This window comes from Pseudorasbora parva, chromosome 22, assembly GCF_024679245.1.
Source record: "Pseudorasbora parva isolate DD20220531a chromosome 22, ASM2467924v1, whole genome shotgun sequence".
In the NCBI taxonomy this organism is placed as follows: domain Eukaryota; kingdom Metazoa; phylum Chordata; class Actinopteri; order Cypriniformes; family Gobionidae; genus Pseudorasbora; species Pseudorasbora parva.
Genome location: NC_090193.1, coordinates 33,252,755 through 33,275,223, shown reverse-complemented (window position 1 = coordinate 33,275,223; position 22,469 = coordinate 33,252,755). Strand labels below are relative to the sequence as shown.

The 22,469-nt window shown below is 38.5% G+C and overlaps 1 protein-coding gene across 3 annotated transcripts in view; it reads left to right on the top strand.

Annotated features, from left to right (window-relative positions):
* Nucleotides 1–22,469, top strand: part of sema3fb (sema domain, immunoglobulin domain (Ig), short basic domain, secreted, (semaphorin) 3Fb) — a 147,871-nt gene that overhangs the window by 109,309 nt on the left and 16,093 nt on the right. For 2 of the 3 annotated variants that reach the window (XM_067430818.1, XM_067430817.1), the window contains exons 3-10: nucleotides 2,530–2,690; nucleotides 5,508–5,570; nucleotides 7,895–8,014; nucleotides 10,302–10,391; nucleotides 11,973–12,066; nucleotides 14,991–15,110; nucleotides 15,706–15,845; nucleotides 18,734–18,848. In XM_067430818.1, the coding sequence (XP_067286919.1) occupies nucleotides 2,530–2,690; nucleotides 5,508–5,570; nucleotides 7,895–8,014; nucleotides 10,302–10,391; nucleotides 11,973–12,066; nucleotides 14,991–15,110; nucleotides 15,706–15,845; nucleotides 18,734–18,848 (903 nt within the window). The remainder of the gene's footprint in view (nucleotides 1–2,529; nucleotides 2,691–5,507; nucleotides 5,571–7,894; nucleotides 8,015–10,301; nucleotides 10,392–11,972; nucleotides 12,067–14,990; nucleotides 15,111–15,705; nucleotides 15,846–18,733; nucleotides 18,849–22,469) is intronic. The other variant, XM_067430819.1, reaches the window with a different exon arrangement.

Sequence of the window (22,469 nt, the reverse complement as noted above, 5' to 3'; positions counted from 1 at the left end):
GGGTTATGGTGTTCCTTCAGGCTTTATCTGGCTCCACTTGACTGGATTTTTACAGGACTTCTACCTAAAGGTTGAAAGAGGATCTATCTAAGAATGCTATGGTAGATGTTGGCCTTGTAGATCTTCTTTTTGTGGTTGTTCTTGCAATATCTCAGCACTTACTGTTTTATTAGTCTGTCTGACCTGTCTTCAGTTTTATCTAAATCTGACAACCTAGTAGGTAGTAGCTTTTATTGCCTTCTTGGTAGACTCTAGCCTTATATTGTCTAAAGGAAGCTGTCGGCTCATGTGTCCAGATAGGTCCCAGATAGACGTGGAGCTGTTGGTATTGGAGTACATGGATCTTTAGCCAGTTGGTCTTGTTTCCACAGGTGGCCCTCTGTCTTAGAGACAGAACGAGAAGGAGGAGGGAGTTGGAAATCAAGGGATAGAACAACAAGAAGAGGAGGAGATAAGGGTAGCATTTAGTTTTTGGCCGAGCCTACGCTCCGTATTTACTCCGGTTTCGACCATATGCCAAGCCTTCGAGCTGAAGTGAGCTTTGTGCATTCAGCAACAGTGCATACTTGAATTCCAACAATAGTAAACTTACATTTCCTCTCGCTGTAGAACATTCCAGACTTTAAACACTAGTGTTTTCTTTGAGGGCTTCAGGAACTGGATTTGCTGCACGGCTCGGCAAAAATCATTGAATACACGTGGAGAATATCCTGTGGAAGTGTTATATTTAGGTTATGTGGCGGACAGAATGGCTGTACTGTCTTACTGTGATTTATTGGAGCTGCTTGCTCGGGCAAAGATTTGAACAGACCTCTAACCTTCTTGAGGTATTATCCGTAAATAATGCTCTATTTGTGGGATGAACATCAATGATAAATCAAATTGTGTGATTTATTGAGGAGTGTGCTTTACTAAGCAACCACCTAGCAACACCCTCACAACCACTGAGAACATCCCAGCATCATGGTGCCACCTGTAGCATGTAGTGTGTAATGATGGAGCTCATGGTCTGCAGTGTGTGAAAGCTTTATCTGTCTTCAGTGACACACACACTCTTGAGATGTTGGTGAGGTCTGAGGCAGCAGATGGTCGGTCAAACAGATGTGTAGAGACACTGACAGATGTGCTGAGAGGAGCTGGAGCTACTATGTTGAATCTGTTTTCCTCTTTCTTTCTTGCACTTTTTCTTTCATTGTCTTTTTGTCTTTTATTGGCAAGTGGTCAGGCCTGCTTTTCCTCTTGATTTCTTTCTTTCGCTCCCTTTCATCATTCTTTTGCTTTCTCCTTCGCTCACCCTCTGTTTTTATGCTCTCGCTCACTCTTTCTTTTGCTCACTCTTCTGTTCTTTCACTTTCTTCTGTTTTTTTCTGTTCTTTCTTTCGTTCTCTGTAGCAATTTTCTTTCGCTCTCATTTACGCTTTCCGTATTTATTTCTCGTTGTGTGTTCTTTTCCTTTTCTTTCACACCTTTCCATGTTTTACACTTCTTGTCTCGTTTCTTGCTTTTCTGTCTCTTTATTTCTCTCTCTTTCTGTCTGTCGGTCTGAACAGACGTCTATCTTTACGCAGTCTCCATGGTGGATGGATTGTTCCGGCTTGAGCTCAAACACAAATAATCTCACAGAGGGAGGCTCACACACACCATTCTGACAGCTGTCAGTCAAAGCCCTGACCTCAAAACACAACCCACGCTCAAGCATTTATTAAATCAAACTATACAAACAGAGCAATGGTAATGTGATTAATCAGTGTATTATGCTAGTGAATTCAGGCCCTGTGTCGGGCAGATAAACCGGTCATTTTATGTTGCATTTGTTTTGATAAATTACAAAGATTAGAATTTATTTTTAATCGTTATCTCTGTAGGGTGAATCCTGGGTGGGACTTGTTGAGTGGCAGACACGCAGAAGGTGTGTGTGTGTTCCTTGTCCTCTGTGACCAATTATAGTAACACTAGGTTAACTGCTGTCTGTTAACTAATCAACTAATCTGTTGACTAATGATTTACGCTCTCAATAGAGTTTAATATTCTAAAATTGTTCTTAAACTCTTATATTGTGTAACTCTATAAATAAAGGCAAAGCTATAGCACAAACATATCATTTGTTTAATTTATTGATAACTTCCTTCTGTTTTGGAAACAAGGTGACTTGTTTTCTTTTCTTTTCTTTTTTTTCTTTTTTTTTTTGGGCATGTCCCAGACCTCAAATGTTCATAATGCGTCTCTGAGAGATTAGATTGGAAAAATGTGAAGATGTAATTACAGATTTGGTTACCCTGTTTTGTGTCTGTAATAACAAACTTTGTATTATCTCATAAGATTAAATAGATGGAGTATACTTTGTTGTGAATTATGGCCCAAACTATTATGTTATTGTCAAGTTGTCATGGTTTTATGATATGTATCCAAGCAATTATGGAAATGGATTGAGTGAAAGCGTTTTCTCTTTTTACTTCTGTGTAAATCTTTCTAAAACAATATTGCAGCACTAAATGCAATATTTAATAAAAATGCTCTTTCTCTCTGCAGATATGAGGTCTACAGGTACAGCCCATTACTTCTCTTTCCTGTTGAACACATCAGACTATCGCATCCTGCGCATGGATGAGGATCACGACCGCATGTATGTGGGCAGCAAAGACTACATCCTTTCTCTGGACCTCCACGACATCAACCGAGAGCCACTCATTGTAAGAACCGACACAAAACACTACATTTTATTTATTATAAATTAATGTTTTTTATTTTTTTATTTGCATAACAATAATAATAAGGATGGATGATTTATTTATTTATTTTATTTCAATGTATTGATGCATTTATTAGTATAGATATATTGACTTATTATTTATGTATAATAAATAACCAATATTCCATTTACAGTATTGTTCAAAATAATAGCAGTACAATGTGACTAACCAGAATAATCAAGGTTTTTAGTATATGTTTTATTGCTACGTGGCAAACAAGTTACCAGTAGGTTCAGTAGATTCTCAGAAAACAAACAAGACCCAGCATTCATGATATGCACGCTCTTAAGGCTGTGCAATTGGGCAATTAGTTGAATTAGTTGAAAGGGGTGTGTTCAAAAAAATAGCAGTGTGGCATTCAATCACTGAGGTCATCAGTTTTGTGAAGAAACAGGTGTGAATCAGGTGGCCCCTATTTAAGGATGAAGCCAACACTTGTTGAACATGCATTTGAAAGCTGAGGAAAATGGGTCGTTCAAGACATTGTTCAGAAGAACAGCGTACTTTGATTAAAAAGTTGATTAGAGAGGGGAAAACCTATAAAGAGGTGCAAAAAATGATAGGCTGTTCAGCTAAAATTATCTCCAATGCCTTAAAATGGAGAGCAAAACCAGAGAGACGTGGAAGAAAACGGAAGACAACCATCAAAATGGATAGAAGAATAACCAGAATGGCAAAGGCTCAGCCAATGATCACCTCCAGGATGATCAAAGACAGTCTGGAGTTACCTGTAAGTACTGTGACAGTTAGAAGACGTCTGTGTGAAGCTAATCTATTTTCAAGAATCCCCCGCAAAGTCCCTCTGTTAAAAAAAAGGCATGTGCAGTATAGGTTACAATTTGCCAAAGAACACATCAACTGGCCTAAAGAGAAATGGAGGAACATTTTGTGGACTGATGAGAGTAAAATTGTTATTTTTGGGTCCAAGGGCCACAGGCAGTTTGTGAGACGACCCCCAAACTCTGAATTCAAGCCACAGTACACAGTGAAGACAGTGAAGCATGGAGGTGCAAGCATCATGATATGGCCATGTTTCTCCTACTATGTTGTTGGGCCTATTTATCGCATACCAGGGATCATGGATCAGTTTGCATATGTTAAAATACTTGAAGAGGTCATGTTGCCCTATGCTGACGAGGACATGCCCTTGAAATGGTTGTTTCAACAAGACAATGACCCAAAACACACTAGTAAACGGGCAAAGTCTTGGTTCCAAACCAACAAAATGAATGTAATGGAGTGGCCAGCCCAATCTCCAGACCTTAATCCAATTGAGAACTTGTGGGGGGATATCAAAAATGCTGTTTCTGAAGCAAAACCAAGAAATGTGAATGAATTGTGGAATGTTGTTAAAGAATCATGGAGTGGAATAACAGCTGAGAGGTGCCACAAGTTGGTTGAATCCATGCCACACAGATGTCAAGCAGTTTTAAAAAACTGTGGTCATACAACTAAATATTAGTTTAGTGATTCACAGGATTGCTAAATCCCAGAAAAAAAAAATGTTTGTACAAAATAGTTTTGAGTTTGTACAGTCAAAGGTAGACACTGCTATTTTTTTGAACACACCCCTTTCAACTAATTGCCCAATTGCACAGCCTTAAGAGCGTGCATATCATGAATGCTGGGTCTTGTTTGTTTTCTGAGAATCTACTGAACCTACTGGTAACTTGTTTGCCACGTAGCAATAAAAAATATACTAAAAACCTTGATTATTCTGGTTAGTCACATTGTACTGCTATTATTTTGAACAATACTGTATAATGAATACATTTATTTTTTATAAATTGATGAAATTGATAAATTATTATTATAAATATACTGTTTTAATTTGATTTAATTGCATCCTTTTCAGGGGGTTATTTGTTTTATTTATTATAAATATATGTATGTATGTTTTTTTTTTATTGTTGTTTTTTTTATGTTTTATTATTCATTTATTTACATGATGATGGATTAAGGAATTTGAGTTATTTATAGATTAATTATTTTAAATGTATTACTTAATACATTTTTATTTTATGCTATTTATTTTTGTTTATTATATTTATGTATTTACTTTTGTATTTATTTGTTTGTTTTTTTATTAATTGATTTACATAATAATAATAGTAATAATAAAAAGTATTATTATTTTAAATAAATTAATGGAAAATACATAAAAATAAAAAACAGTAAAAAACAGGTATTGCTTATAATAATAATAATAATAATAATAATAATAATACATGTAAATTAATAAAAAAAAGACATAAATATAAAACAACAGTAAATAAACAAGTATTACATTTTTATTTATTTATTATTATTATTATTATTAATAATAATCTTATAATACTTGTTTTTACAGGGTTTTTTTATTTTATTGTTTGAGTAAATTTTTATTATTTACTCTATTAAATTTATTTATTTTTCTCTCCACATTGTTCACCCTGTTTTGTCTTTTAGTTCCTGGATAAGCACAAGCCATAACATAAATCACAACAGGCTCCAACGGTCATTCCTGTATCACTGTTACTTTTTACTTATTAGCTCACAGCAATGCAGGAAACCGACTATTAAATTCTATAAAACTAAAGCCTGGATATGGGGGAACCCTGGGGCCTTATAAAAATGCAGGGTGAACATTCCCTGGCTAGTTCAGCTCATTATGGTGAAAGGTTGTTGAGTTAAATGGGATAGTTTCTGAGATAGTGTGTCATTGTTGTGACAAATGGGATTGACCCTATACTCTCTTTTTCGTACTCTCTCTTTTAGATACACTGGCCTGTTTCCCCACAGAGGAAGACGGAGTGTGTTTTAAGTGGCAAAGACACAAACGTGAGTCCCGTCTTTTCATTTGCTTTGCTTCCACATCGCTCGCATACTCTGATCTGGAACGCCCTGAAAACAAAGAACCCATCAAATTACAGAACTGGAGCTAAATGTTGTCTTATTTGTTTTTAATATCTCCAAGAATTGTTCCAGAAAGTGTTATGACAATACACACAACCGGTTTCTCAGTTTACAGTTGGTCTACATTGGCTCGCAAGATATTGTTTAGACATCTTAACTCAACTCCAGCCAGCTCTCACTTATGATACTCTATGGCTTTGCATGTGACATCTGCTTGTAGTTTGGATTTTAGCTGTAAATGTCATTACAAATGCACTGCATGTATAAAAACCATTTGTTCAGGGTCTACAACAAAAAAATGCTGATATACAGTAAATGGAGTGAAAGTGAGATTCATGTTTAGGAATAGTGCTGAGGTCAACTATGTGTGTTACAAACCTCAACCTCCCTGGTCCGACAACCCACACAAACACACACAGATATTCAGAGAAGGAAAACAGATGCTAGATCCAGCGTGAAACCAACTCAAACCAGTCAAATTCCTGGATTTGCAGACATATGGATTTGGGTGTGTGGTTTAGTGGTCTGGTAAAGAAACTGAGAGCATCACCTGATCATCTGCACATCTGCAGGGAAGGGGGTGTTTGGTTGTGCACTGGTATGGTACTTTAAGTGGGACATTATGGGTTTTAACCACAGCTCATGAATTATTCATAATGTTGAATGATCTTGCTGTGGAATGAATCCGCATGTAGATCTCTAGGGATACTTTTGTGATATCTGATTTGACTCTTTTGAACTTAACTTAAGGTTGCTGAAATCAATGCCAGAGTTTAAAGACCAATAAGCAGTTTGGTTTTTCTTTCCTGCGATTTCCTATTGAAACAGGAAGTAATACATTTATACATAATACATAAAAAAGCCAATAGTTTGATTTGATACTTTGATTTACATTACAGTTAGACAAAACCATGAGTAGATGCATGCTGTTGCTATTTAGTGGCAGTTGGTATTAGACCTGAAGAATACTCTATGTAAAAAATAAAATTAAAATAAAAAGATTTATATTTAAAATAAATGCTGACCTTTCTATTCATCAAAGAAATCATGAAAAAAGTCACTTTCCACAAAAACATTAAGCAGCGCAACTGTTTTCAACATTGATAATAATCAGAAATGTTTCTTGAGCAGCGAATCAGAATATTAAGATTTATTTCATGTGACTGAAGTCTGGAGTAATGATACTGGAAATTCAGCTTAGCATCACAGGAATAAATAAAATAAAATATATTAAAATGGAAAACCACTGGTTTTAATTGTAATAACATTTTAGAAAACAGTTTTTACTGTATTTTTGATCAAATATACCTTTCCGACCACAGTAAAACAATGTGTATGTCAGAACAAAATGAATGGTGCAACTGCATCATGTTAATAATAATAATAATAATAATAATAATAATTCATTACATTTATATAGCGCTTTTCTAGATACCCAAAGAGCTTTTACATATAGAAGGGGGAATCTCCTCAGTCACCACCAATGTGCAGCTCCACCTGGATGATGCGACGGCAGCCATATTGCGCCAGAACGCTCACCAGCTGATTGGTGGAGAGGAGACAGAGTGATTAAGTCAATCAGGATATGGGGATTATTAGGTGGCCATGATAGACAGGGGCAAATGGGCAAATTTGGCCAGGATGCCGGGGTTACACCCCTACTCTTTATCGAAGGACATCCTGGGATTTTTTAACGACCACAGAGAGTCGGGACCTCGGTTTAACGTCTCATCTGAAAGACGGTGCTCTTTATCAGTAGTGTCCCCATCACTATACTGGGGCATTAGGACCCACACAGACCACAGGGTGAGCACCCCCTGCTGGCCTCACTAAGTGTTAAGTGTTATTATAAAAGTATTCTACAGCCATTTTCTCTTAGGTCAGCTACAGTCAAAGTGGAGCAACTGTTTGAGAAGTAATATGTTTGAAATCAGTTAAAATGCTGGCATAGCTAATCGAAAATCTGAATGCACTGGTCAAACATTAGCATCTGTGTTTGCATACTAGCATATGTATTTGGCATTGTTACAGTTCTCATTTAGGGACCAAGCGCCAAGCGACCAAATGTTGGTCCATGTTTCTCCGACGTGTAGAACTAGTTTAGATCTTCTTAAAGTTTATGTGCACTAAAAGCCATGAAACTCACATTTAAAATTCACTGGATTTTTAATGTGTGGTCTAATGGGTCTTTTGTTCAGTCTGCCATAGACATGTGTGAAAATAGTTAACGTTATTGTTTCTCCTTTTAGGGCGAGTGCGGTAATTTCGTCCGTCTGATCGAGCCATGGAACAGGACGCACTTGTACGTGTGTGGGACGGGCGCCTACAACCCAGTATGCACTTATGTCAACAGAGGACGCAAGCCAATGGTAAATAGCCATTCTGAGAGTGGGGTAACAGGGCATGAGAGGTGTGTCTTAAACATAGCGGGCACACCTGGATACCTGTGAGGCACAGGTGTTCTTGCGGTATTTATAGATGGATACGCCTTTTCCAGATTTCTCCACAAATCTATCCATTACCGACTCTTACAGTCCATCAACCGTGATTTCTCACTCACCGTCCCCCTGTGCAACGTAAAAACCCTCCAGGTGTTGGCTGGCGTTCACCCTCACAGCTGCCTTCCCCAGCGCGCTATAACTCTCTCTCCTGTTTAGTCTTACTCTTTAATTGAGGAGCTTGAGTTTCTTCGCTCGAGCCAGGCATCACTCTGTGGACCCTCTTTGCCATTTTAGGACCCTTGCTTGTACAGCTAGCACTTTGTCTCTCTAAACACAACACTTGTTCTCTAATGATGGTCCAGGGACGTTTAAAGTGAAATTAATAGAAGTCAGAAGTTGGGAATCCATTTATATAATGACTTTTTTATTTTTAACGTGCACACAACACGCACACACACACTTACATGTATAAAATCACACCTATACAATACTATATAGTTATGCGTTTCTTAAAGGGATAATTCTGTAATTTATTTTTGCAACTTTGTCATTTTAAGCCAGTTTGTTGGAACACTTTAACCGTTTTTTTCTTGTTCGATAGAAATTAAATGTTTACTGATAATCAATGATGAACCATTTACTCAATCAACAGTTAATAACAAAATCTTACATTAACTTTCTGTCCAGTAAATGTTGTTTCTTATGCTCAAATAGCATATGAGATTCATGTACTTCAGGCTGGAAAGAGCCAATGCGCATGTGCTGTGCAGTCCTAAGCACGAGTCTCTTCCACCATATTGCCCGTTGTACTCGCTCCCACTCGTAAGTCAAATGAGTGCATCATCTTTGTATATCTAAAGTCCTTCAACTCACTGACTTTAGTTAGATCTTTTGTAATATTGGGAAATGAACAGCTGCAGTCAGTAGTTGCATGGAAAACACCTCCATTTAGATGTTTTTCAAAACGTCACATGGGTTTCGAATTGAGGGTGAGTAAATAATGAACGAATTATTCCTATAATAACTTCCCAGTTGTAATTCTGAGAGCTGTATTATGAAGGTGGTTATGCTATGGGAGCTCCCATTATAGCGTCTCAGTATGGTGCTGGAGGTCTATTGCCCATCATAAAGGATTGCTTCAACATTTCCCAGGAATTTTTAACTGGCACACATCCTTTTAATGCCCTCCGCGTGTGAATGTTGGTACAAGAGCTGAGAGGTGATGTGATACACCCCTTAACACCCTGCTCTTTCTAGACAGGAAACCTGGGTCACAGACTCCGTCCACAAAGTCATCCAGCCAGGCAAACATCTCCATGTCTGTGCCAATGAGCATGACACACATCACGTCTAACATGCACAGACGCACATTAACCCAAAGACATCCAGATGTGGCCAACTGCAACAGGTCTTTGGCGTGCTAGCCCAGTCTTTGCATTCAGACTGTACCCAAGACAGTATGTTGAAAGAAACACATGTGGCCGCAGTAGACGCGCTGACTCAAAATGTTGATTTTTGGGGTTTTCCGAAAGCCAGCTGTGCAACCCATAATGGTCAAACCATTCGACAGCAGCACGCTATGATAACACCCTTGACTCAAACACATCACACCACAATCCCAGACGGGTTTTGATTTACACTTCAAGATATCTAGTGCCTAATATATTTCACACACACACTATCTTCCGCAACCTAGTGAGCAACTTGGACATCCTGAGAAGCAGTGTACAGTAAACCAGTAAAAGGTGCTTGCTTAGACTGGTTTGAGACACTTTTTAGCTGGCTAACCAGTAAGTCCAAACTGAGTGACCAACTTAAACCACCTTTGGCTGATTTATACAAGAGTTCACTGGCCAAAGCAGAAAATATATCCCAAAATATACATTTCAATCTGTTATATTATTATATTATATTATTGAACAAATTCAGCCTTGGTGAGCATAAGCAACCTCTTTTAAAAACGTTTTTCTTTTTTTTTATTACCAAGCGTACACCTTTGAATGGTAGTGCATGTCTTATTTTATCATGCATTGTGCTCTTTGAAATGCATTCTGGGATTACTGTGACAGACGGTATAATTTTTAGCAGAATCGCAGCTCACTACATTTTGGAACATAGCTGAGCTTATGTTCTACTTTTTGGGGGAGCTGAAAGGGGGGACCATGCTTGGTAAGTGGGTAACATCATAGATCACGTGACCTATGTTGTGTTTTAGACGGCCATGCATCTCCAGATGCCCCAGACCAGAGGAAGAACTAGTCGTGCAGCCGAGCCTGAAATCGTGTTTGATGAGACGGGACTACAGGTGGGACACGGGTCGGGACGTCTGCAGTGAGCCCGCTGGCTCTCCTGCTGTCTAAAGACACATTAACCTGCATGCTCTTCGTTCCTCTGTGTTTTTCCTGTTCCGTCTCATCTGTGTCTGATGTCTGGGGTTTTTTATTTTCTGTTGTTGTTGTTGTTAACTCTTTGTCTTTCTAACATGTTTTTTAAGCTTTGTTCTGTGGTACACATCTTGTTTTTTGTGCGTTAAAGTCACTTTCTTTTAGTTTTAGAATGTGTCAATACTTTTGGCTGATCTTTGTTTAATTTTTGTTCTTCTGTGGTAACTTAGCTTGTTAAATGTGTATGCCTTTGTAGTTCTACCCACAAACCTGGCTTCTGAAGTTAATTTCGCAACTGAAGTTTTTTTCTCTGTTACTATTGCAATTTCTTTTTGAATGACTAACTTGCAATACATAACTTTACCTCACTGGCCCTGCAGGAGTGAATGTAACACACACTCACACAGTCTTTCAGGCTGTTGATCCAGAGCAAATACAAAGAAGCAGAGGAAATAATAGACCTACACAGCTAAACATTACTCAAATACTTAAGGCGTCCTACATTTCACATCACAGGAAGAAGCGCTTGACCTTTTTGTGACCTGTACATATACATCTACTAAATATACATGTTTATAATAGTAACAACATGGTGAGGATGGAGAGATAAATAACATTGGAGAAACATGTGCAACAACAACAAAAAAATTGGCATGAATTGATGGCAAGCACAACAACTTTTTTTTTTTAGAAATGGTTATTCTCACAAAATAAATAAAATATTTTGTAGCACACTATAATTTCCATTCAGTGCCCCACAGCTCTGTGAAACAGAAGAGTATGGGGTGTCTGATGCAAATTTTACACACCACCATTCTAATTTAAGGCACTTCAACCCGCAGGAGCTGCCAGTGCCAAGTTATTTCTAATCTGCAGTGTTGATTTTAATAACGGGTGAAAGGGAATCTGTTAATGCTGGACAGCACTGAATATTTTGACAGCCTTTTTTTCGCTCTCCTTTTAATGAATGTTGATAGATAAGATTAGAAATGTCTTCCACTCCTCTGTCTCCTCCTGTGACTGTAGAGGAACATTTGGGTTAGAAAGCCTGAGGATCTGGCTCATGGCGAGTCTTCGGGGCATGTCAGCACACGCTCGTGGCAATTCCTGAATCGTACATCCAAATACCTGTCAGTCAGTGTTTCTGTATCATGCCTGAGGGATGCTGGGATGGGCCGGTGTCAGTAAGCCATTCCGCCACACTCGCGGTGCAGGATTAGACAGGTGTTGCGGGCTACGGACGAGAGGAGAAGTTTGAATGGAGAAACTTTATATCCGCACATTATATGCAGATATCCAACTCTGAGATTAGTTCATTTTGCATCATTGCTTTTTCTCTTTTACTGTTGTGCATCAGTGTTTGTCACATGCCTAACCCTGTTGTTTTGACCAAGTCCATGTCATGTTTTATAAGGATATGAGGACATATGCAAAGTCTACCGTGTTTTTTTGGAATTATTGACAGTAAGAGATCTAATTTTTGCTTTTAATTTCCCTTTCAGGAATACGTCTTCCATTTGGAGCCCGGCAAAGAGGATTCTGGGAAGGGAAAGTGCCCATATGATCCAAAACTGAACAGCGTCTCCACTTTGATTAGTAAGTCCCTTCGTGGAAAATATATTTCATTTCAGTGAGTTGGGTGTTGAACATGTAGTGTCCTGCTCAAAAAAACTCCCATCTTTTGTCGCATTGTTAATTTATCCTGCATTCCATGAATCAAAACAACATTTTCCCGTGAGATAGTCATTTTCTTTTTGAATGAATGAAAATTAAACTGAAAATGAAATAGAATTAAATGGAGAACCATGGCTTTATTGGTTGTTTTATTTGAAATGTCCGAGGCATGATTTCTGAGTAACTCTTAATGGAGAACTCAGATGGCATTGAAAGCTGTTTATATTGAAACATGTGAATCAATGAAGTGCACGGGCTGTTTTAACAAGCCCTCTAACGATGCTTCTCACTGCGACTCTTCATGCACTACCAAACTCAACGCTTTATAGATCATTGGTAACGGGTCATTTCAGAATACTGCTTTAGGGGAAAAAAGATTTTCACATTTAGATACGTTCCATATTCACAGAGAAACGGGATAATGTTGAGGAAAAGACAGCCGTATTTTATTCTGCTCCTTGTAGTTATATTGGGTATAAAGCGTAGAAATAGAGCTGCACTATTAAGTGAAATTAAACTAGTATAGTTTAGAGTGTTTATCAAATTGCAATTTCTGTGATTTAATTTAATAAATGTATGCTCTGCATGTGTCACGTGACGTGTCAGCTCATGATCCGGTGTTTTTTGTGTGTGCTGCCCATCAAAAAAAGCACTGAAAACCCGAAGCTTTTTTGAATCGCTTTTTAAATTTTGATTTTTAATAATAAGCATGATTTTACGTGTCCTTTCAAGTATGTGTTGCATTCATTGGTTTGCATAAGTATAATATTTTCTTTGTGAAAATCTGAAACACATTTGCATCTGTGTATTTGTATAAAGTATGTTAAAGGATGTTTTCCTTAAAGGGTTAGTTCACTCAAAAATTAAAATTCTGTCATTAATTACATTCATTATTAATGTCGTTGGACACCCGTAAGACCTCCGTTCATCTTCAGAACACAAATGAAGATATTTTTGTTGAAATCCGATGGCTCAGAAAGGCTTTCATTGGCACTAATGTCATTTCCTCTCTCAAGACCCATAAAGGCACTAAAGATGTCGTTACAAAGCCCATCTCACTACAGTGGCTCTACAACAATTTTATGAAGCAACCATAATAGTTTTTGTGCGCAAAACCCCCCAAAATAACGACTTAAATAGTGATGGGCTGATTTCAAAACACAGCTTCCTGAAGCATCAAAGCATTATGAATCAGCATATCGATTCATGATTCAGATCGCCGAAGTCGTGTGATTTCAGCAGTTTGGCGGTTTGACACGCGATCCTAATCCTGAATCGATACGCTGATTCATTAAGCTCTGAGGCTTCAGGTAGCAGTGTTTTGAAATCGGCCATCACTAAAGAAGTCGTTATTTAGTTGTTTTTTTGCGCACATAAACTATTCTCGTCACTTCATAAAATTATTATAGAGCCACTGTAGTGAGATGGGCTTTGTAACGACGTCTTAAGTGCCTTTTATGGGTCTTGAGAGGAAATGATATTAGTGCCAATGAAAGCCTTTCTGAGCCATCGGACTTCAACAAAAATATCTTCATTTGTCGAACAACATGAGAGTAAGTAAATAATGACATCATTTTTATTTTTGGGTGAACTAACACTTTAAGCAATTGTATTTTCTTGGGGTGTGGAAATCTACTGTATTTTCTAACAGAATAGTTTTTCCTGACTAAACGATCCCCAAATGAGCACGTCATCAAACAACAGCAAAAAAACCCAATTTAGCAGGACTTACAAAGCAGGTAATTCAGCAAAACCCTTGACTAGGAAAACAACTGGCTAAACCATCTAATCAGCACAGCTTAGCAAAGCCCACAACCAGCAAAACCACTTAGCTAAGCCAGTAAAACAATTTATCACCAGCTCACAGTAGGTACGACCTTAAAAGCCACAAACAAACATGACAAGGAAGCTTTTGCAAACAATTTGGCATGCCAGTCCTTGAAAGAACGCTTTAATGCTTGCCCGTCTGGTCGTATTTAACCATCACCTCATATATTAAGAGTTGTTTGGTTGAATTTACAAGACGTTCTGACAGGTTGGCACCTAGACTTCCCCTAAGAATCAACAGTTTTGATCCGGCTTTGGAAAAACCGCCGACGGGTGGAGCAAATAAACGATCAACAAACTCATTCTACATCCAGCCCGTTTCCTCTACAAACTGAACTCGTATCTCCTGCTGTACGCAGAAGCAAGTGTGGGCAAAAACGGGCAGGCTTGTGTGTTCTGGATTCCTCAGAGAAGGAATTAATCATGAGAGCCGCGACAGAGCTCCGCCTGGCTGTGGTTCTGCGGCCTCTCCTTAACAGCCACGGCCTCTGCCAACTACACGCTGAGACACCTGCTAAAGTGGCCTGCAACTGGGTTCTCCACACACCCACACACACACTTGACCTCCACACTACTTAACAAGGAACAAATTCCTCCAGAGGCAATAATAACCCCTCACATGCACATGCATAATGACCGCATGTGAGAGGAGAGCCAATGGGCATCAATCTTGTGCAGTGTATAATGTAAGCTGGCAGTTGCCATCAAGCCTAGCTTTATATCATTGGTACACTGTTAGTGTCATATTATTAACGTATGTATATTTTTTTTTATTACTAATGTATTTTATTTGATCTTTTGGTTGACTGACTCTGCAAGTTCACTGCAGATTGAACATTCAATCAGTTAAAAGCTCTTCATCTGAGCCCTGTGATGGCTCTCTTGGCACTGATGTGGAAAGATTTTGGGTGTGACTGACATTTCTTCATAGACAGCATAAAAGCTCATAAATCAAATGTATCATTCTTTCACATGTTCAGATTCTTACATTGTCTTATCTCTGTTTCTGTGTCTTTTAGATGGAGAACTGTATGCTGGGGTGTATATTGACTTCATGGGAACAGACTCTGCTATTTTCCGAACTTTGGGGAAAAATGCAGTCATGCGTACCGACCAATACAACTCAAGATGGCTGAATGGTAAATAAGTGGATATGAGTAGATGTCTCTCCGTCTGTATCTATCTATCTATCTATCTATCTATCTATCTATCTATCTATCTATCTATCTATCTATCTATCTATCTATCTATCTATCTATCTATCTATCTATCTATCTATCTATCTATCTATCTATCTTTCTATCTTTCTATCTATCTTTCTATCTATCTATCTTTCTATCTATCTTTCTATCTATCTATCTCCAATCATCTTTCTATTATCATCCATCTATATCTTTCTACTCATCATTCCATCTTTATTATTCTTTCTATCCATCCATTCATCCATCTCTTTCTATCATCCATTCATCTCTATCTATCTATCCATCTGTCCTTCCTTCTCCATCTTTCTATCTATCCTTCTGTCCATATGTCCTTGCATCTCTCTCCATCCATCCGTATCTATCTTGTCTGTCTGTCGTATTATTCAGAGAAAGTGTTTGTTGGTTGGTATTTTTTTCCCTTAAATAATCCTAATGATTCCATGTAGTTAGTATGAAAAGGCTGATTTAATTGTTCAAAACTGTAAAATGACATTGCATGTTTCGTTTTTTTCTCCCTCTCTCTTTTTCTTAGACCCTTCATTTGTCCGCGTGCACCTTATCCCTGACAGCAATGAGAAAAACGATGACAAACTTTACTTTTTCTTCCGTGAGAAGTCTTCTGAGATGGGCCAGAGCCCCAAATCCCAGTCACGCATCGGCCGAATCTGCCTGGTGAGCTTAAATCTGACCTATAATATGATTTGATGAATACGACCCAAAGTCTGAGACATTCCATACCATCCGGCATTTCTGGAAGAGAAGCTACAGCCAAGAGCAAGCGAGCTGTGGTTTGTGGATACTTGACTGTGGCATTTCTGTTTGCTTGCCGCTGACGTGCCGAAATCCACACATATTTGACCTCCATGCTTACAATACATCTCTCTATCCATGTGACCCCTGAACCTGTGACCTTTTGACCTGTCGGGTCAGCCATTCTAAGCATGAGTTTCGTTACCAGAGCGTGCTATGGAAAAGATCACTTATTCACTAGCACCACAGCTATTTGTCCTAAGCATGGAGCTTAACCGCATGTTCTTAATGAAAATAGTGCCAGACCACAACTGCAAATTGAGCAGGGCAATGAAAACAAACATGAAGCGGCAGGCTCGAGCCACAGGGGTAAACGCAGGGGTTTGTGGTGCATCTTCTTGGGATTAATGTACGCTTGTTGGTGTGTTCTTGTTTAGATGTACTTGGGAGGGATAAATTATGAAAAGTTCCTCACAAACATAGCCAAACTGTACTAAACCGACATTTTTATACAGTTTAAACTTAAAAATGGAAAAAAATCAGAAAAGGGTTTAGATAAGTTATTTTTTCTTCTGTGAAACTTAAAAGATGTTTTGCAGAATGTCCAGCCTGCTATTTAATACAAAATGACTTATGACTGTAAATGTGCAATATATAAGTCTTTTGAAGCTTTATGACAGTAATTTTTTCTAGTAAGATTTTTGAAACAAATTTCTTATATTAAACAAGGGTGCATTTATTTGATCAGAAATACAGTAAAAACAGTAATATTGTGAAGCGTTATTAAAAACAAATTAAAAATGTAATTTATACCTGTGAGTTTTCAGCATCATTTCTCCAGTTTTCAGTGTCACATGATCCTTCATAAATCTAATTCTAATCAATCATTTTTTGCTCAAGAAACATTTCTGTTTATTACCGATTTTGAAAGCAGTGCTGCTTAATATTTTGAATTGGAAATATTTTATAACATTATGTCTTATGATCATTTAAAGCTTTAAGTTTAAAATACAAAAAAATACCAATTCTGACCCCAAAATTTTAAACACAAAGTCTCTACACAAATGGATTTGTGCGTGTGTATTTTAATATGCATCTGTTCATTGAGCTGTTTCACATGTGGAACCACATGGTGGTATATGACATTACACGTGTGTTTGTGTGGGTGAGTTTTTGTGTTTATCCGCTTTCTGTTATGTGTTTACGGGTGTGTTTATATGAGTGCGTGGTCTCTGTCATGCGGACCCCCAGGTCTTTGTTTATGAGTCGGGGTCATCTGGTGACCTAGCATGCAAACACACCCCTGCACTCAGGGCTTTATGGATCGCACTCCGGAGAATCAGCCATTCTGCATCTCACATCTGAACCCATCTGGTCACCATCCACCCTCACAAAAATCTTTAGCTTTTATTAATAACGATGAGTCGTGCCATCAAATATGAAGCATGTAGAAAGAGCCTGAGGTGTGCTCATTCATATTATCTGTAAGGTTTGTCGTATGAGACTTATTTTGCAGCATCTGTTTAAGTGATGGTTCACCTAAAAATGAAAATCTAGCTTAATTATTCTGTTAATTGTTATTGAGTCGGATCTTTTCAGTGAATACTTGCAGTTCACAAATCCATTCTGAAAGATTCTTTCACAAAGAGGACTGATTTGGGACCGGATTCATGAAGCATTCTTGAGAGAATATTTATTATTCCCAGAAACATTTCTAAAGAATGTTCTAAAAGGCAAAACCTAAGAATATTAATTCCTAAATAAAAAGTTCTTCAGTTATATAATCGTGAATCTAATAACCTCCAACTTGTTTTTAAATCCCCAAAAGGAAGAAATTTAATAAATGTATTCACTCCCGTCAAGCCCATCCCGACATTATCCATAATAAATGTGCACCCGTTTAATTTTCTAAATAATGTGGTAATCTGCCGGTTGCGCAAATGATTTTGAAGTTTTTGTGTTCAGCTGATCAGCGAGTCTTTGACAAGACATATCATCAGTCAGATAACATCAAAGATTAAGAAAACATTTGAGGACTCATTTGGAGTCATTTATGAGTCCTTTACTCACCCTCAAATTGTTCCAAACATGGGAGTTTCTTCTGTTGAACACAAAAGAAGATATTTTGAAGAAAAATGGTAATCAGACAGTTGATGGAAGCCATTGACCAAAAAATGCTATAGAAGTCAATGGCTGCCGTCAACTGTCTGTTAAAGGGATAGTTCACCTATCATTTTTGGGTGAATGAATAACATTCTCTTTAACATTCTCATGAGCATCTTAGAATTTATCTTAAGAAATGTATTTTCCTGTTCACAGAGGTTAACAGCTAGTTTAGTTTAGACTACTTTGATGATGCTTTTCTGCTGTTTTTTTCTTTTCTTTTTCGTCCCTTTTGAAGCTTGAAAGCACCGATCCCCATTTACTGTATTACAGCTATATGGAAAATTGTATTTTATTCCATGGAAGTAAGTGAAACCGGTTTGGTATGACACAATAAATAAATAATGACAGCATTTACATTTTTGGGTGAACTATCCCTTCATATATACCTCCCAAATGATTTGAAGTCGGAGGATAAATCAGGATTCCTCAACCACCTCTTCCTAAAATTTGGCCGGCCATCAGACCAGATGGGTGTGTTTTGTGAATCAGACGAGACACTATTTGCAATCTTGTCTTCTCACAGCTAACTTTTCCTGGCTGTTTGTTCCTCTCGCTCCCGCTGCGGAGGGGCTCGCCATGAATTAAATGCAGCTATTTCTCCTCTCTTTGATTTCGGCTCAAACCGTGTGTGTGTGTGTTTACAGAACGATGACGGCGGTCACTGCTGCCTGGTCAACAAGTGGAGCACCTTCCTGAAAGCCCGTCTCATCTGCTCGGTCCCAGGAGCTGATGGGATTGAAACGCACTTCGATGAGCTCAGTAAGTCTCCATTTCTGTCTCATCTCCAACAGATAAAGTCGTCAGTGGAAAGGCCCCATCTCGGCTCTTAAAGTGGTTTGTGTTGGCCGCAGGCCAGTAAGGGATCACTTTAGCAGTGTGTGAATGAGAGAGATCCTCTCCTGGTTAGTCAGGTTTCAGTGGCCCTGTCCAATGTCGCCCACACCCTACTACAAAACCACATGCAAACCCTCCGTCCACCCACAACATCCTGGATCCCCTAATGTGGGCCTCCAGGTCTGCTTTTACACTGCGCCAGGTGACGTACCTCACCCCTCCTGCCATATGGCACCAGATTCCCCCCCAGTCCATATGCCGAGATGGATAATGGCTTATTCGGAGCGGTGTGTTACAGAAATCCACCCCTCTTTCTCCGAAACAAAAGGCTCTTTTGAGAAGGCTGAAGGTGTGGGAGATGTGCCATGAGCTGCAGCGAGACTAGAAGAGTTCAGATGACGTCCAGAGAGAAGGGCATGCCCTGTGGACGGATCAGGTGGACTGAAAGAAATACCGGGTCCACTAAGGGTCTCTCTCTCGCACTTAGTCATTTCTAGACTAATTGGCCCCGGTGATTTTGGGAAACCGTGGGTTATGATCATGCTGGAATTTATTGCTGTTGCTCGCATTGAAAAAGCAGATCTGGGCTCCTGAACACAGCCGCTCAACACTTATAAACACGTTTGGCTCTTTATTAGTGGGGAGGATGTTTACACAGGCTCATGGAGAGATGGATTTAGATGTGTGTTGAAGGAGGGATGTTCAGGCATTTTAATATGGCAGTAAAGCTGTAGTCCATTGTGAGTTGTGACAGTCTACTAATGAACAGCATTAAGCTTTTATTAGAGTAGAGAGCACTGTTCTTAAGTACTGTGCCATTGTTTATAATCACACTTCTATATTATTTGGAAAGCATATGATTACAAATATATTCACTACAGTCCAAAATTTTGTGGTCGGTAAAATGTTTTTAAAAGAAGTCCCTTATGCTTACTTAGCATCTATTTGCTAAAAAACATACAGGGAGACTTTAATATATTTTAAAATTGTGATTTATTCCTGTGATGGCAAAGCTGAATTTTCATCATTACCCCAGTCTGCAGTGTCACATGATCCTTCAGAGATAAATAATGCTTCTTTTTCTTCAGCATTATTTGATGAATATAAAGATCAAAAGAGCAGCATTTCTATGACTTTTGAACAATTAAATGTATCCTTGTTGAATAAGTGTTAATTTCTTTCAACAACAACAAAGGAAAGCTTTTGAACAGTAGTTTCTTAATAAATGTTTCTGATCTTATGCACAAATTATCAGTGCAAATGAATCTACAGTCCCTGATAAAAGTCTTGTCGCTTATCTATTTTGTAGAAATACCTGATATTAACCTGACTTTTAATTAATCAATTGGTGTTAGAAATAGCTCATATGAAAAGCTAAAACCCTCCCAAATGATGTTTAATGCACTGAAATAAATAATTTTCACAGAAGAAATATGTATCATTTAATCAAGACAGAAAGGTCCAATTTTGGCAAGACAAAAGTTTTGTCGCCTATACAGAAATGTAACAAATTTACTGCAAATACAAAAATATGTCAGCAAATTAAGTTGTGGCGCTGTGAGATCCAAATTGAATATCTTGTATGACTTCCATGAGCTTGAAGGACTGCATCCATGCGGTTTGGCATAGATGCATACAATTTATTGATGAAGTCATCAGGAATAGCTAAGAAAGCAGTCTTGCATGCCTCCCAGAGTTCATCAATATTCTTTGGTTTCGTCTTCCATGCGTCCTCTTTCATCCTATCCCACATATGCTCAATGATGTTCATGTCTGGTGACTGGGCTGGCCAATCCTGGAGCATCTTGATCTTCTTCGCCTTGAGGAACTTTGATGTGGAGATGGAAGTATGCGATGGAGCACCGTCCTGCTGCAGAATTTGGCCTCTTTTATGGTTGGGAATATAAGAGGTAGCTAAGATTTCTTGGTATTTTAGACTATTGATGTTGCCTTCCACCCTGCAGATCTCTCGAACACCCCCATACTGGATGTAACCCCAGACCATGATTTTTCCGCCACCAAACTTCACTGTTTTCTGGGTGAATCTCGGATCCATTCTGGCTCCAGTAGGTCTCCTGCAATATTTGCGGCGACTGTGGTGTAACTCAACTGAAGATTCATCTGAAAAATCCACCTTCTGCCACTTTTCCAGCGTCCATCCTTTTAGCAGGCTCTGGGCCTTGGCAAATGCCACACGGTTTTTCAATTGTATTTTGTTTAGTGCTGGCTTCTGGGCACTGATTCGACCATGGAGGCCATTTCGAGACAGAATCCGACAAACTGTTCTGGTTGACACAGGGACTTCAGGTGACCAGGTCTCGTGGAGCTCTGCTGCAGTGGAAAATGGGCTGGCCTTGGATTTTCGAGCCAACAAACGGTCCTCTCGAGCAGTTGTCTTGCGGGGTCTGCCTGACCTGGGCTTGTCAAAAACGTCTCCAGTCTCTTCAAATCTTTTTTTTATCCTCTGTACTTGACGCTGAGACACATTGAAGGTGTCTGCCACATCAGCAGTGGATCTGGTCTTCAGCCTCTTGATAATCAAAACTTTAGTCTCTGGGTGAATCTTAGGCATGTTTGCAGAGGTCTAGTTGCAGTTGATGTGAAGGTCTAACGTACTGGGGTTCTTTTTATACACACTTGAGACCTAATTGATCCATTATTAGTCACAGGGGAAGCTCATATGACAAGGTGACAACACTTATGTCTTTGCAAAAATTGACTCAATGGGCTTTACCAAGCTGTGAATATTAGAATACTTTTTGAAAGTTTAGTTTTTCACTGAAACATTATCATAAAAGCTGGTGGGATTAAAATGAGCCATTTCTTGTAAAAATATCTTGATTAGAAATATATTTCAGCGGCACTTTAGGTCAATTTGTACACAAGCGACAAGACTTTTGTCAGGGACTGTATATTGTCATCATTATTCATCATCATTGATTTTCTCAGACTCTTAAAGGCCACATGGGTGGGGGATATAATGTTAACCATTAATCAAATAGTCTAAGTTTAGGGCAATCCATTCTTGATGCATAACATCAAGTCCCGTTTTTTTTATTATTTTCTATTGCACATTGTTGTACTTTTGAAGTAGTGCCGTTTCATATCTTTAAATGAAAATTCCTGCCTTTTCTGACTCATTGTGTAGATCTTTACATATATTCAATACAGCTTCATATGTGATTCAGGCTTTGCATTTAGGAGATTATCGGAGTTTGAACAGTTGGAAGGCGTTTGGGATTTGGCAAATTCTTCCCAGATGTCCAATTGTTTGTTAAAAAATGCTGTAAAGATGTGTCATTTTAAAAGTATGTGTTTTCATCCCTGTTGAGGATCCTTAGATATACGCCATTAACTACTGCTCTCCTGTTGTGAAGGAGGAAGGGGGAGGGAATTTGCCTGGAGTCGCCAAATGCACTGGCACAGTTTTAAAGGTGTTATTAGTTTAAAGTATAAGAAAAATAAGGGGTCGGGACATATTGCAGGCTTAATTTGAACCTGCGTTTACGGCATAAGCACCTCAATGTGTGTGGAACATGTGTTAAC